Here is a 16,906-nt window from a genome sequence, read left to right as displayed (position 1 = left end):
CTGCTAAACACTATAAATTCATATAAAACTAAAATATTTCACTCACATTTTCCTCTCTGTTGTTTATGCTGATCAGATCTGCTCCACTCTCGTTACAGTATCCTCTGCTCTCAGTCCAGCTCCTCGTCTCATTGGACATGTAGTAAAAACTGAATTGATAGTAAATCCATCCATCTGTAAACACAACCAGTTCAGCGGTTAGCTTTTACAATCATCTCTCTGTAACTTATAACAAATACTCATAGATTGTATACACTGAAAGTTACCGAAACCACAACCCAACTTAAAAATGGCATTCTTTAGAAATATCTGCTGTATCCACCTCTTTTTTTTTTTTTTTTTCAAAGGGGAAGTGAGCTATTTTCTGTAAATGTTCGATATGGAATAGAATAAGAAAAAATAAAAGCAGTAAACGGTAAAACAATTTGCACTACAGACTAGTTTGTTTATAATTAGAACAATACACCAAAATAGTATAAGAAAAACTAGTTTGCAAAATCAAGCAGTATAAAGAGCTGTTTTGTAATTAGTGGATGCGGATGACACCAGAAGCCGGACACATTTAGCTTACAAATATTTTAAAAACAAGGTGGATAGCAAATAACTACAAAGAGTAAAGAAACTTTACCAAGAATCTGAAGTTCATTTTTTAGCTGTTCTCTCTCATTGGTCAGGTTTTCATTTTGGGATTTGAGCTGTTGTCTCTCTTGAGTGAATGTGACACACAGCACTATGACTGCAGTCAGCAGAAGAACACACAGCAGCACCAAACACACTGCAGCTGCTCTGGAGCTTCTATTCCTCACTGAATCACTTCCTGAAGAACAAACATGCTGTTATTCTCTTTATTTATGCACTTAACACAGCACACATCAGTTGAGAGTCAAAACTGAGTAAATTATTAATATCAGTACCTGTGAGTTCAGATGATTTTCCTTGTGTTGAGTCTTTCCCAATTTTACCTCTTATAACGTCATTTACATAGATATTATCAGTGCTTGCCCCATCTTTGTAAACCACAGTTCTCTGTTATGTATCCATTTGGCTCTCCAAGCCCCCATAACCTGAAAATACAGATCAGCATTAGATGTTCAGTGCTGCTTTCTGTGTGATATGATACTGACTGTGAGAATCATTTATTAGATAATAATCAGTTCAGTTCAGTGATTTCTCACCCAGAGGTCATGTTGGTGCCATCAACCCATTTCCATCTGGCCTCCACATCACTGTCAGTCAGACCAATATAGGCTGTAGTACTGCCAAACATTTTCTTAACAAAATCCTGAGCAGATTAAACAATTACACATTTATATGATAAACAGATAATAAACACATTTCATCTGACCATCTTACATTTAGCTGCTAAACACTATAAATTCATATAAAACTAAAATATTTCACTCACATTTTCACTCCACTCTCGTTACAGTATCCTCTGCTCTCAGTCCAGCTCCTCGTCTCATTGGACATGTAGTAAAAACTGAATTGATAGTAAATCCATCCATCTGTAAACACAACCAGTTCAGCGGTTAGCTTTTACAATCATCTCTCTGTAACTTATAACAAATACTCATAGATTGTATACACTGAAAGTTACCGAAACCACAACCCAACTTAAAAATGTCATTCTTTAGAAATATCTGCTGTATCCACCTATTTTTTTTTTTTTCAAAGTGGAAGCGAGCTATTTTCTGTAAATGTTCGATATGGAATAGAATAAGAAAAAATAAAAGCAGTAAACGGTAAAACAATTTGCACTACAGACTAGTTTGTTTATAATTAGAACAATACACCAAAATAGTATAAGAAGAACCAGTTTGCAAAATCAAGCAGTATAAAGAGCTGTTTTGTAATTAGTGGATGCGGATCACACCAGAAGCCGGACACATTTAGCTTACAAATATTTTAAAAACAAGGTGGATAGCAAATAACTACATAGAGTAAAGAAACTTTACCAAGAATCTGAAGTTCATTTTTTAGCTGTTCTCTCTCATTGGTCAGGTTTTCATTTTGGGATTTGAGCTGTTGTCTCTCTTGAGTGAATGTGACACACAGCACTATGACTGCAGTCAGCAGAAGAACACACAGCAGCACCAAACACACTGCAGCTGCTCTGGAGCTTCTATTCCTCACTGAATCACTTCCTGAAGAACAAACATGCTGTTATTCTTTCTATTTGTGCACACATCAGTTGAGAGCATCAAAACTTTGTTATTGTTTTATTTGTTATATTACTGATATTAACTGAATTATTAATATCAGTACCTGAGTTCAGATGATTTTCTTTGCATTGAATCTTTTCCAACTTTACATCGTATGACATAATTTGTGTAGATATTTTCAGTGCTTTCCCCATCTTCTCTGTACATCTTCTCAGTTTTTCAATATTTTCTACTTTCAGAAAGTTTTGGCGTTGTCAAGATGCTGACAAACTAACACTGGATTCTGTCCTGGAGTGGACTGTATGTGTTCCTCATCTGTGTTTGTGTCGTCAGTATTTATACAGAAAGGAACTTAAACTCACTGCAGAAGCACTTTTTTTCTCTCTACCATGTGGATTTGGTTCATTTTAATGGAATTTAAAAGCATATATTAAGACATAATTATGTATTGTCCTCATTCATTGTGGGCTTGTACATTTTGACAGTGGCTGCTGCTGGAAAACAAATCCTAAACATTTTTTGATGTCTGTAGTGCAGTTCAATTAAATGGAATCAAATTAAAACACTTTTTTCTGATATATTACACAATTCTTAAATTCTGGTATTAAGGATTTTTTTGTGTAAAAAATAATAAGCAATATAAATTATTCCATTCTTTCATAAGTTTAAAATTATACAAACAAAAGAAACATCTGCATGCAGTGTAATTTGAGGTCCATCACTGTCCACCATTCGTGGTTGTTAGAGGAATGTTTCATCATTGACGCAGCAATCAGAGCTTTTAATGAAAAGACTTCAAATTTCGAAATTATACAATCTAATTTAGATTAAAAACTGCTCAAGTTGCATGTATGCAGCATCTTTGTTTGGATCATGATTAAAATGCAGTGGTTGCCTCTAATTTTAAAAGGAAAGAGCACAGACAAAGTCTTCGTATGTTTATATGAAGAGATTTATTTTATTTGTGTTATTTATTTATTTCGCAAATAACTACAAAGAGTAAAGAAACTTTACCAAGAATCTGAAGTTCATTTTTTAGCTGTTCTCTCTCATTGGTCAGGTTTTCATTTTGGGATTTGAGCTGTTGTCTCTCTTGAGTGAATGTGACACACAGCACTATGACTGCAGTCAGCAGAAGAACACACAGCAGCACCAAACACACTGCAGCTGCTCTGGAGCTTCTATTCCTCACTGAATCACTTCCTGAAGAACAAACATGCTGATTATTCTCTTTATTTATGCACTTAACACAGCACACATCAGTTAAGAGTCAAAACTGAGTAAATTATTAATATCAGTACCTGTGAGTTCAGATGATTTTCCTTGTGTTGAGTCTTTCCCAATTTTACCTCTTATAACGTCATTTACATAGATATTATCAGTGCTTGCCCCATCTTTGTACATTTTCCAAATTTTTCCTAGATTTTCTTTTACACTTTCAGACAGTTTTGGCGTCGAAGTAACACTAGTGTCTCTCTCCTGGAGTGGACTGTGTTGTTCTCTTCATCTGTGTTTGTGTGGCCAGTATGAATCGAATCGAATCGTGAGTTGAGTGAATCGTTACATCCCTAGAGGGTATGCACAGACTTTTTTTTGTTTTTTGGTCAAAAACGGCATTTAAATGTTCAGTTCAATTCAGTATCTTGAGAATGTAACTATTACACGTCTTTAAGACTTGAGGACCAAACGATCAGTGACAGCAACACCAAGCAGAGCGAAAGTGTCACGCATTTTAAACCTTTTAATTGCACAAAAACAGCAAAAATCAACAAAATGATAAAATACATCTATCAGCAAGCTCACAGCTGTTAAACAACAACAGAGAACAAAACAATGCTGATGAAGTGGATATTCATGATTGAAAAATAAAATCTTAAAATAGCCTACTGTCAGTGCGAATGACTGCTTATTCATGACACAGCTTAATTTTCTCAAAGTTAGCCTCCCAATAAGTAGCCTTTTGTTTCAGTTATTTGTAGGCATTGCTATGCAGTTATTAAATATATAGAGGAAGAGAAAGAGCGTGTTTTTTAAAAAAAATAAAAATTTGTTTTTTTAGTCGCTTGCGTGTAAATGTCTTGTGTGTGAGAGAGACAGAAAGCGCTGTCCACGGATCAGTGTTTTTTTTTTTAAATGTTTGATGCCAAGGACCCGCAAATATATTAATTCTGTAACAATTTAGAATACTGTTCCGTCATTTAGGCCTGTCACGATATCAACTTTTTGTTCTGCGATATATTGCCCCAGAAATAATTGCGATAAGCGATATTATTGTCATTTTAAAGACCATTTTATGCCACTGAATATATAATCATAATGTAACAGCATAATAATGCAAGAAGGCCTACACACTTCCAAATGACAACAAACTTTTAATTTTTAAGAATATTTAGATCATGGAAATTAAGTATCAAAATATTAGATACCTTAAAAAATCTGAATAAATAGTAAATAAACTATTTCTAACAAAAAGTGCAAAGTAACAGGTAGAAAAAAAGAAAAATGCACAAAGAACTTCTCTGGAGATTTTTCCATCTACAGATTTTTCCCTGACCTTTTCTCTGTAAATTAAGGGTGCACACTATTGCTGAAAAACACAATCACTACTTAGCAGTCAGATGTCCATATGCACAAAGGCACAGATCCCTAAACTAGACCATATCTGCAGATAGAACTTTGTTTGTAGAATCATTTTTTAAATTTGTGCTAGCACCTCGTGACTACACCACGTTATGTATGAGAAGCTGCAAAAGACACAGGCGCAAGTGGAATGTACAAAACATGGTGACATTAATTTTTAAGTAAATATAATGGGTGATATATTGCGTCACTAAAAATTATTGAGGTCATATACATATATTGCGCGATAAGTCGATATATTGATTATTGCGACAGGCCAACCGTCATTAATGAATAACTACACAGGGAAAAAATTACTAATGCACTATTATCATTGTAGTAACTACTATTACCTAACAAGAATCTCTGATTAATGATTTAGTAAGTAATAGCGCTCAGTTGAAACTGGTAGTTCACTATTAGCTAATCAATAATTAAAAAAAAAAATTTTTTTTCATATATCCTGGAGAACTCCTAAGAACTACTGTATACATTTTCATAATTAATGTGAATTATGCATAACGAATAATTAATTCTAAAATGAAGGTCATGGGAACTCACTAGTAATGACTCAAGTATTAACAAATCCTTCTAAAGGAACTATTAATTACTTAGGCTGCATTTACACTTGGCATTAACATGCGATCACCGTGATCTGATCAAGCAGATCGGATCATCAGTCAATCAGAACACAGCACATTTACACTTGGCAACATCAGCTGACTTCTCGATCTGGATAACCGATCGGATCTGTATTTCCCGTGCAATATTTAAATAAGTCTGCGGTGCAAAGTCGACCTGAAGTGGTGGGTTTTCTTTTGAAAACTATTTTCAGTCGCGGGACATTTTACAAATCAAAATAAATGTACGAGTCTCACTAGCGCTCTGTTCTTCCGACAGATTGGGAGAGAGGGGGGTGGCGTTTGCGTGATGTCGACCTGCCAATGCAGACACGATGGCTGGATTGCGTTTACATTACACTGAGATCCAATCACAATGCGTCCTCGACTACCTCTGGACCAGGACATACTGATCGGATAACATTCCGATCAGAAGCGCGTTTACACGTGTCTTTTCAATGTGTATGTGGACAACATCCGGATACAGGTCGCATGTTAATGCCAAGTGTAAATGCAGCCTTAGATCATTATTCTAAAGTGAAAATCATCATAACTCCCTAATATTGACTGACATCATTGTAAGCAGTTGAGATGTATGTAAGGTTTTGGATAGTAATGACTCAAGTGTTACTACATCCTTCTGAAGAAACTACTAGTTATTTGGATCAGTATTCTAAAGTGAAGATCATGGTAACCCACTAGTAATGATTTAAGTGTTACCAAAGCTACCAAAATGAATTACTAACCAGGACTTTACAAAAACCTCAAAAGTTTACAATGACTTCAGTAATTACTAGGGAGTTATCATGATCTTCACTTTAGAATACCGATCCAAATAATTAGTAATTCCTTCTGAAGAATTTGGTAATACTCAAGTCATTACTAGTGGGTTACCATGACCTTCACTTTAGAATTAATTATACATTATGTATTATTCATATTAATTACGAACCTGTATACAGTAGTTCTTAGGGCGATATGAAAAAAATTATAGTTACAGATTAGCTAACAGTGAATTACCACATTCGACTAAGTACTATTACTTACTAATTCATTAAGCAGAGTTTCTTGTTAGATACTATAGTAGTTACTAGAGTGCTAATATTGCATTACTCATGTGTTCATGTGTAGTTATTCATTAATGATGGAACAGTATTCTAAAGAGTTACTAATAATTCCCTTCAGGTCTGGTTTTACGGAGCTGCTAAAGATGAAGCTGTAATACTAACATTGGGGAAACAGATCTGGTAAACTACCCAGTACGTATTTGTGTTTGCACTCTAGAGACCGTAAAAGGTTCCCATTTACAATGTGTTTTACTGCATTTAGAGTTTAATCTACTTCATCCAGCACTATTTGTTATATGTGTAGGGCAGACGGACAGGTCAGGTCAGCCGAAGCGATCATGGTACGCACAGTGTGTATAGCCGTACACCTGCAGGCGCCACTGTGGCTGAGCATCCACAGAAAATCAGAGAGTATTCTCCATTAATTTTCAAGCAACCAACCAACAAACAAACAAGCAAACAAGATTCAGGATCTCACGTTGGGCATAATACATACAGTTTTACTATTATATTTAGCATTAAAACATAACCTGACAAAATGGCTTGTGCTTTGTTTGTTTTTTGTTTTTTGCATGTTGATAAATTGCATTAACTTCAAAATCATCAGGTATATCAGCAAGAGAGCAACTTGTGATAACACTCATGGAAAGAATATGTGAATGAAGATGTGAACTTTTGAGAAACTAACACCAAGCATAATTAAGCACTGAGTAATGAATAATACTAAATATTTCCTTTTGTGTTGTCATAGTCTTTATTAATTGTAAAATGTGGATTTTTTTATTTTTATTTTTGTATTTGACTAGAAAGTCTGCAGAAAAACCAACGTGATCTCATGATAATTCATATGTATTTTACATAAAATGTGGTTCTATAAAATGTACATTTACTTACGTTTTTACAGGCACTAAAACGTACAAATACTTACGTATTTTCAGCATTTAAACGTACAAAACTGACGTATTGAAGACACCTAAAAATGAATCCTTATGAATATTGAAATCGCGGCATTAATTTGATTAGTTTTTAGTTGTCATATGAATTACCTTGTTTTCAATTGCATTATTAAATTTACTCTTACTTATGAAATGATAACATTTCGTTTTGTTGTGTTATTTATGCTGCCAGCTCGTTTCCAAGAATATGCCTACATAATGTTAAATACGACTTCACTTTAAACCTTAAAATAAATAGCATTTCTGCAATCGTTTAACATTTAGGCTACTTGTCATGTAATGTTTACTTTGATTGTCATGGGCCACAAAAGGCGTTTTCTCCGACATGCTGATGCTGTGACTGACAATAGAACTATAAAACACACCAAAAACTTTTTTTATTAGTGCGCTGTAATCCAAATCTTCCGAATCCATAGGACTGCAAAGAACAGACCCAAATCCAAGCCTTTATTCGGTGATCTTCATCTCCATCCCGAGCAGCGAGTCCAGTGACCGTGAGCAGCAAAGCCCGCGCTGACTGACGCGCTTTTTACAAATTCAAATGTTGCCGCTTCAAATGACAGATTTTACGGCAGGATAATCGAACGCTCATTGGCTCTCGCCTGCATTCATCACAGATTGCGACATGCCGTGTTTCTGGTGAGGTGTGTTTGAATGATGCGCCGCACACCTTCACGAGTTCACGGAGTGGATCAGGAAAATTAACTGGATAATATTTTCAGCGATTAACAACATAAATTCTGCTCTGGATCACACAAACCTACTGTATTCTGCCAGAGAGGACTGCGGGTGCAACGCATGGTCATTTGGATTACTTTTGGTACTGCTTTTGCCATTTTTTCAATAAATTAATGATTGTAATTGCATTTATCTGTATGTCATGTTTTTCTTATAACGTACAGAAATGTTTAGGCTTATAGGTAGGAGTGGAATTAGCGACTATAAAAATATTTTATTGCTATATTGTTACTAAAATGTTTATTTTCCTGCATATTTCGGTCATTTGCGTTTTATATCCTTTTATATTCGCTATATGGGTAGGTTAAGGTTTGGGGGTAGGTTAAGGGGTCTAAAAATCTAAATCGCTTATGGATAAAAATGCATTGATACGAATTTCTTGATGATATAAAAGATACATAAATATTTTTACGTTTTTTAGCTAAAAATACGTAGCGATTTGTACGTTTTAAATGTTAAAATACGTCTAAATTGTACGTTTTAGCATTAATAGAAACGTACAAAAGTGTACGTTTTGTGCTTGTAAATGTTACGTATTAATACCTACGTATAAACATGAGACCAGGCTGGAAAAACACACAGCAGCACCAAACACACTACAGCTGCTTTGTAGCTTCTGTTCCTCACTGAATCACTTCCTGAGAATTCCCACAGACTTGATGTGTTATGCTGAATGGACTAACAAGTATTCATACATCTTTTCTATTTTTAAAAGTACTGTTTGCATGTCTTCAAATATTTATGCATAAATTTGTGCTATTATTTTTCAAGAGGAAAAGTATTATTTATTCAATTCTGTACCTGTGTGTTCAGGTGGCTGGATTCTCGTCGTATTCGAGTCTTCTATCTCCGTTGTGATTTCACCTCTTATAGCATCAGCATTTTCATAGATATCATCAGTCTTCCTTTGTCTTGCTCCTGTGTCCATTTTCTCAGTCATATCCAGTGAACAATATCTTTATTCTATTATTATTATTTTATTCTTTTTGCTATCAACTAACAAATAAAGATAACACATTAATAGAAACGTACAAAAGTATACGTTTTGTGCTTGTAAATGTTACGTATTAATACCTACGTATAAACATGAGACCAGGCTGGAAAAACACACAGCAGCACCAAACACACTACAGCTGCTCTGTAGCTTCTGTTCCTCACTGAATCACTTCCTGAGAATTCCCACAGACTTGATGTGTTATGCTGAATGGACTAACAAGTATTCATACATCTTTTTAAAAACTTTATTTTTAAAAGTACTGTTTGCATGTCTTCAAATATTTATGCATAAATTTGTGCTATTATTTTTCAAGAGGAAAAGTATTATTTATTAAATTCTGTACCTGTGTGTTCAGGTGGCTGGATTCTCGTCGTGCAGTCAGCAGAAGAACACACAGCAGCACCAAACACACTGCAGCTGCTCTGGAGCTTCTATTCCTCACTGAATCACTTCCTGAAGAACAAACATGCTGTTATTCTTTCTATTTGTGCACACATCAGTTGAGAGCATCAAAACTTTGTTATTGTTTTATTTGTTATATTACTGATATTAACTGAATTATTAATATCAGTACCTGAGTTCAGATGATTTTCTTTGCATTGAATCTTTTCCAACTTTACATCGTATGACATAATTTGTGTAGATATTTTCAGTGCTTTCCCCATCTTCTCTGTACATCTTCTCAGTTTTTCAATATTTTCTACTTTCAGAAAGTTTTGGCGTTGTCAAGATGCTGACAAACTAACACTGGATTCTGTCCTGGAGTGGACTGTATGTGTTCCTCATCTGTGTTTGTGTCGTCAGTATTTATACAGAAAGGAACTTAAACTCACTGCAGAAGCACTTTTTTTCTCTCTACCATGTGGATTTGGTTCATTTTAATGGAATTTTAAAGCATATATTAAGACATAATTATGTATTGTCCTCATTCATTGTGGGCTTGTACATTTTGACAGTGGCTGCTGCTGGAAAACAAATCCTAAACATTTTTTGATGTCTGTAGTGCAGTTCAATTAAATGGAATCAAATTAAAACACTTTTTTCTGATATATTACACAATTCTTAAATTCTGGTATTAAGGATTTTTTTGTGTAAAAAATAATAAGCAATATAAATTATTCCATTCTTTCATAAGTTTAAAATTATACAAACAAAAGAAACATCTGCATGCAGTGTAATTTGAGGTCCATCACTGTCCACCATTCGTGGTTGTTAGAGGAATGTTTCATCATTGACGCAGCAATCAGAGCTTTTAATGAAAAGACACATGTGTGGGTCATAAAGTGGTTACATACATTGTGTGTGTGTTTCTGCTTACACTGCATGATTAAGTCATGTCAGGCATGTTTTTAGTGTTGTGTGAAAGTAAATTGTGAAAAGTCTTTTGTATAGTCTGATGTGTATGTTAGTATACAGTATGTATGACATGCAATAGGTTATATGTTGTCACAGGGTTCTCTGTTGTGACAGGTTTTTAAGGTGAAATTTAAATATTTAAAATATATTTAAAGCAAAACCACAGGCAACTATGCAGAGGAACTACAGGGATTTCTTCTCCCTCCTTCTCTTCCGTTTATTTTTTTGTCATCTAACCAGGGTGCTTATTTTATTACTGTTGTGCCAGCGTGCTATGCCATTTTGTATATAAATTTTAATTGTGCTTACATACTTTACTTCTGTAAATAAAAAAAAAATTTAGTGTTTTTTAAGATTAGATGTGTTTTATCTTAAACACATCGAGTATAACATACTTGTCTCACATACTTTAAACCCTTAAAAAATGCTTACAAACCAAACCTGAGATTAACAATAATGTCGGAGCTTAAACTCCTTTTAACACTTTTGTTTTATTCAAACTTCTTTTAAATACTGGAGTGATACACAAATAATGTACAAATAATAACTGAAGACTAGAATCTCACTTATATAGCAGAAAACTCTGTGACGTAAATTGTAAATTTGCCAGACGTTTCTGGTCGAATTATTACAAAAGTTTTGTATTGTTGATGTTCCTATGGCAGAATGAACTGTGAAATCCTCTTCTCACAGATCCATTAAAAAGTTTCATTACGTGAATAATCAAGCCACCCTACTATATTAGGCCACTCTGGCAGTTTAGGCACAGCTACAGTCACAACACAGTCCTCGTCTACAATGCCTTGTCCTCTATTTGGCTCTCCTGACGCCCAGAAGCTGAAACTACAGATCAGCATTAGATGTTCAGTGCTGCTTTCTGTGTGATATGATACTGACTGTGAGAATCATTTATTAAATAATAATTAGTTTAATTCAGTGATTTCTCACCTGGAGTTCAGTGTGCTGCCATCAACCCATTTCCGTCTGCCCTCCACATCAGTGTCAGTCAGACCAATATAAAATACAGCATTACCAGACGTGTTGTGAACAAAATCCTGAGCAGATAAAACGGTTGCACATATATATGACGTATATTATAACTTCATTTACATAGATATTATCAGTGCTTGCCCCATCTTTGTACATTTTCCAAATTGTTCCTAGATTTTCTTTTACACTTTTCAGACAGTTTTGGTGTCGAAGTAACACTAGTGTCTCTCTCCTGGAGTGGACTGTGTTGTTCTCTTCATCTGTGTTTGTGTGGCCAGTATTTATGCAGACAGGAACTTCAACTCACTGCAGAAGTACACTGGATTTGTTTCCCCCATGTTTTTGAAGAAGTGTGAGTAATCTGATGATTTTCAAAGGAGGTAAACTTTACACGCACACAAAGAAAAACAAGTAGATAGAATAGAAAAAATAGAAAGCTAGTGTTAGTTTTTTTATATAAAAAAGAAGATAAATAAAGTAGAATTAAAATAGAATAGAAAGTGCTATAGTTAGAGGGTCAAGTAAAGATGGAACAGATGTGTTTTTAGTCATTTCTTGAAGATGGCTAAGGACTTGTGATAACACTCATGGAAAGAATATGTGAATGAAGATGTGAACTCTTGAGAAACTAACACCAAGCATAATTAAGCACTGAGTAATGAATAATACTAAATAATTCCTTTTGTGTTCTGTCATAGTCTTGATTATTCATAAAATGTGGATTTTTTTTTTTTTTTTTATAATAATGAGTAGATGTGCGTAATGAAAACAAAGATGTTTCATATTATACTTAGTTTAATTTAATTATACGGAATACCACAAGAACACATAATAAAAATAAAACAGAAAAGCTGTCAAAATATCTCCTAGCAAATTTTCTATTTTTAAAAAAAAAAGCTTGAAAGCGGTCCATTCAGAATTTCCATTTTTAGGTTAACTTTAATGTTTATCAAGTTGAATTTCGCTTGACAAAATGCATTCATTCAGAACATCCTGCAACATCATCACAGACAAGGCTTGAGTCACACATATTAGAGGAGTTTAGGTTTAATACCATAATACACTTCTGTAAATAAATACAGATTCAGTGGTTTTTAAGATCAGATTCGTTTTATCTTAACCATCATCATGATGTTTGCATTGTAACTATGTGACCGAAACGATTGCCTTGTTTCTTTTATCTTGCATATGATTTTTGGTGGAGTGTGCAGACTTTTTTCAAGTATTTTGCATGGTAACTATTACATCTAACATATGTCTCACATACTAAGATACAAACCAAAACCTGGGATGAATTAATAAAAATGCTGCAGCCGTAACTCCTGTTTAACACCTTTGTTTTATTCAAACTTATTTTAAGTACTGGAGTGTTTCACAGTGACTGGTGCTGTATAACTGAATAATGTACAAATAATAAATAAAGACTGAAATCTCACTTATAAATTGGAAAACTCTGACGTTCACTCACAAGGCATTTCTGGTTGAATGAAACGCACTTCTGGAGTCCCATTTTGCACATTATGTATTATGGACATGAAATGGGATTCTGACAAAAGGAGACATTCAAAATGGGCAGTTGTGGGCGTCCTCCAGGAACAAGGTTGAGAAATACTGTTTTAAATAATAATCAATTATTACAAAAGTTTTGTATTGTTGAACTTGTGTGATGTTCCTATGGCAGAATGAACTGTGAAATCCTCTTCTCACAGATCCATTGAAATTTGTCATTACATGCAACATCAAGCCACCCTACTAAATTAGGCCACTCTGGCAGTTTAGGCACAGCTACAGTCACAACACAGTCCTCGTCTACAATGCCTTGTCCTCTATTTGGCTCTCCTGACGCCCAGAAGCTGAAACTACAGATCAGCATTAGATGTTCAGTGCTGCTTTCTGTGTGATATGATACTGACTGTGAGAATCATTTATTAAATAATAATTAGTTTAATTCAGTGATTTCTCACCTGGAGTTCAGTGTGCTTTCATCAACCCATTTCCAACTGCCCTCCACATCAGTGTCAGTCAGACCAATATAAAATACAGCATTACCAGACGTGTTGTGAACAAAATCCTGAGCAGATAAAACGGTTACACATTTATATCATAAATAGGCACATTTAATCTGACCATCTCACATTTAGCTGCTACACACTGTAAACACACAATCTCTCACTCACTTTTTCCTCTCTGTTGTTTATGATGATCAGATCTGCTCCTTTCTCTGTACAGTATCTTCTGCTCTCAGTCCAGGTCTTATTCTCTTTGGACATGTAGTAAAAACTGGACCGATAGCAAGTCCATTCAACTGTTAAAATAACCAGTTCAGCTGTTAGCTTGTTATCTCCGTTCACACTCATCTGTCTGTAACTTCTAACAGACAGTATACTCATACATTGTGTACACTAAAAGTTACTGCGACCACAACCCAACTCTATCATGCTTTAAAAATGTCTGATGTATAGCAAATAAGTACATAGACTATAGAAACTTTACCACAGATCTGAAGTTGATTTCTTAGCTGTTTTCTCTCATTGGTCAGATTTGTGTTCTTGAGTATTAGTTGCTCTCTCTCATTGGTCAGATTTGTGTTCTTGAGTATTAGTTGTTCTCTCTCATTGGTCAGATTTTCAATCTTGGATATGAGCTGTTGTCTCTCTTGAGTGAGTGGTAAAAACTGGACCGATAGCAAGTCCATTCAACTGTTAAAATAACCAGTTCAGCTGTTAGCTTGTTATCTCCGTTCACACTCATCTGTCTGTAACTTCTAACAGACAGTATACTCATACATTGTGTACACTAAAAGTTACTGCGACCACAACCCAACTCTATCATGCTTTAAAAATGTCTGATGTATAGCAAATAAGTACATAGACTATAGAAACTTTACCACAGATCTGAAGTTGATTTCTTAGCTGTTTTCTCTCATTGGTCAGATTTGTGTTCTTGAGTATTAGTTGTTCTCTCTCATTGGTCAGGTTTTCATTCTTGGATATGAACTGTTGTCTCTCTTGAGTGAATGTGACACACAGCACTATGACAGCAGTCAGCAGAAGAACACACAGCAGCACCAAACACACTGCAGCTGCTCTGGAGCTTCTGTTCCTCACTGGATCACTTCCTAAAAATGACAGGCATTATGTTATTCTATTTTCTTCTCCATTTCTCTATCCAATTTACACCAGCTTTTATGAGTAAATGTTTTTGCAATTATTTTTTGCAGTTACCTGTGTGTTGAGGTGTTTGGGTTTTCGGTGTTTGGTTGTCAAAGTCCTCTTTGTCTTTTTTATGTTTCATATCTCTTACAGCCTCAGCACTCACATAGATATCAACCATCTTCTCTATTCTGTCTTCTGAGTCCATTATCGAACCTTTGTCCATACTTTCATTCACATGCCCAGACATTTTCCATGCAGGTTTGGATGGCTACAACCTTTTAATTTTGAAGCGTAAATGTGAAATAATAAACAAAGCTATAAGTCCTACCTAACTAATACTGTCTCTTAAGGGGTATTTCGTTGTACTCCTGATGTATCTGTGTGTTTGTGGTAATGGTTCATGTATTTATGCAAAAAGGAACTTGCAATATGCAGGAAGTTAACACAAATGTCACAATCTTCTGCGATGGGATTGGTGAACGTAAATGAGGGACATTTAATGTGCAACTGTGCAACAGCCTTTAATATCAAATGTATTTGCTAGTAAAATTGATTTTTACATGTTTAACATTAGCATCACACTTGGAATTTAGCAAGTTCATGAGGTCTCATGAGAATCCTGAAGTATAAATTCAGAAATTATTATGTTGTGAGGTGAGATGGCATGAAAGAATAAAACACTTTTTTTCTCTCAGGATATCTATCATTCTCATTCTATTGTCAGATGATCGAGCACAGAAGACAGATGAACTCAGATTATAATTTTGGGCAAGCAAATGCTCTTAATTTCTCTTTTATCCAATTGCTCACTGGCATGTGACTCATGGGTTCATTTAAATCAAACAGATATTGAACGCACGCAGTGTCAGGCATTCTTCTATATTAGAGAATGGTTCTAACTACCGGCTGTCAAGATGCTTCATCATGGTTGCTTTGTTCTGCGACTTCAGAAAAGCCAAACTCAGCAGGCAAGCCAGCTAAAACTATTATGTTGCTAAACTGTCAGACAACTTTTCCCTCCTCTCTGTCGTTTACTTTCTCTTCGTCTCTCCGTGCAATTTCTCCCACCTGAGGTTTTAATTGTCAGAGCAACTGAAGTGACGTGACAGAAGTAATTTTGTGGTCCATTATGTTTTTTTGCAAAAGACAGGCCCAACAATTAGCATGTCACTGAAAAGCATTGTTCTACACTTCCCAGTCGTTAAAGGTAATCTTCCTGAAAAATGCACTCTTTGCTTTGCAGTCATTGGCTTCATATGGGTTATATGTATTTTAAGGAGATACAGTGAAAAATATTATCATTAATCAGTATGTATGTATGCGTGTATGTATTTATTTATTTATTAGTAAAACTTTTCTGAATGTCTTTAAACAAGTTACATATAACTAAGTTTTTGGTCTGTTTAAAGCATAAATTCTTAATGTATTATGTGTTTTTCCCCATTATTCTGCATGTATTGTATGTGTGAAAATAACATTAATAATTTGAATATGAATCTTTTAATTTGACTTCAAAACGAATAAGTTCCTCTGACTTAATCAAAAGTTTTTTCCTACATTTATTTGAATTTTTAGGGGTGCATTCTTTTAGAAAGGTAATTTTTTAAATCAGTAATGTTGTTTCTGGCAGGAGTGCATTTCCACTCTATAAACATTATAAACAAATTGTAATTATATTTCACAGTATTGCCTTATATCTGATCAAACGTCTGCAGTTTGCAGGATGTTATAAGTGTAAGGCTTCAAAAAGTGTGAAGCCCTGTTAATGTTGTTTTAGGAACATACAAAGGTATCAGAAGTGCAATTTCCTCTTTTCACTAGTACAAACCACTAACTAGGGGAAGTTGATTTTAGCACTATTAACAACATAAATAACAGACTCTGTTCTCATATAGTCTCATATTTCTGATGGGGAAAATGACCTTAAGAGGTTTTCTGTGCTGCTATATTGTCACATTCCACCATTCAGTACAAAAATGCAACAAATATGTTGATTCTATGAGCTTATATATTCTGAATTATACATTCAGTGTCCTTTCCCAGTTTTTCACTGTCAGTCAATCTTAAACGCTGTCTGCACAGAAAGGAAATTTAAAATGGCCTCTGCTTATTTTTCCATCAGTTTGATTGGCTGCTACCCTGGAGCGTGTATCAGGTCTTTGTCTGGGTTGACAAGAAGTCAGGCATGAAGGATATGACATCGTAATGAGTCACCGTTATCGCGGCCATTAGAAGGTCCACACGCC

The 16,906-nt window shown here is 34.8% G+C and overlaps 1 protein-coding gene across 1 annotated transcript; it reads right to left on the bottom strand.

Annotated features, from left to right (window-relative positions):
• Positions 1-991: 991 nt before the first annotated feature.
• Positions 992-15,017, bottom strand: LOC107573177 (C-type lectin domain family 4 member K-like). The gene is made up of 8 exons (XM_016259624.1): positions 14,730-15,017; positions 14,373-14,623; positions 13,999-14,179; positions 13,683-13,810; positions 13,470-13,576; positions 13,259-13,358; positions 1,176-1,282; positions 992-1,064 (listed from the first exon to the last, which is right to left on the bottom strand). The coding sequence occupies exons 1-8, from the start codon at positions 14,905-14,907 to the stop codon at positions 992-994; spliced, it is 1,125 nt and encodes a 374-aa protein (XP_016115110.1). The 5' UTR covers positions 14,908-15,017.
• Between the last annotated feature and the right edge of the window lie 1,889 nt (positions 15,018-16,906).

This window comes from Sinocyclocheilus grahami, unplaced genomic scaffold (assembly GCF_001515645.1).
Source record: "Sinocyclocheilus grahami isolate Dianchi unplaced genomic scaffold, SAMN03320097.WGS_v1.1 scaffold1885.1, whole genome shotgun sequence".
NCBI lineage: Eukaryota > Metazoa > Chordata > Actinopteri > Cypriniformes > Cyprinidae > Sinocyclocheilus > Sinocyclocheilus grahami.
The sequence above is the reverse complement of the archived record's forward strand: the minus strand, read 5'-3'. Positions and strand labels throughout refer to the sequence as shown.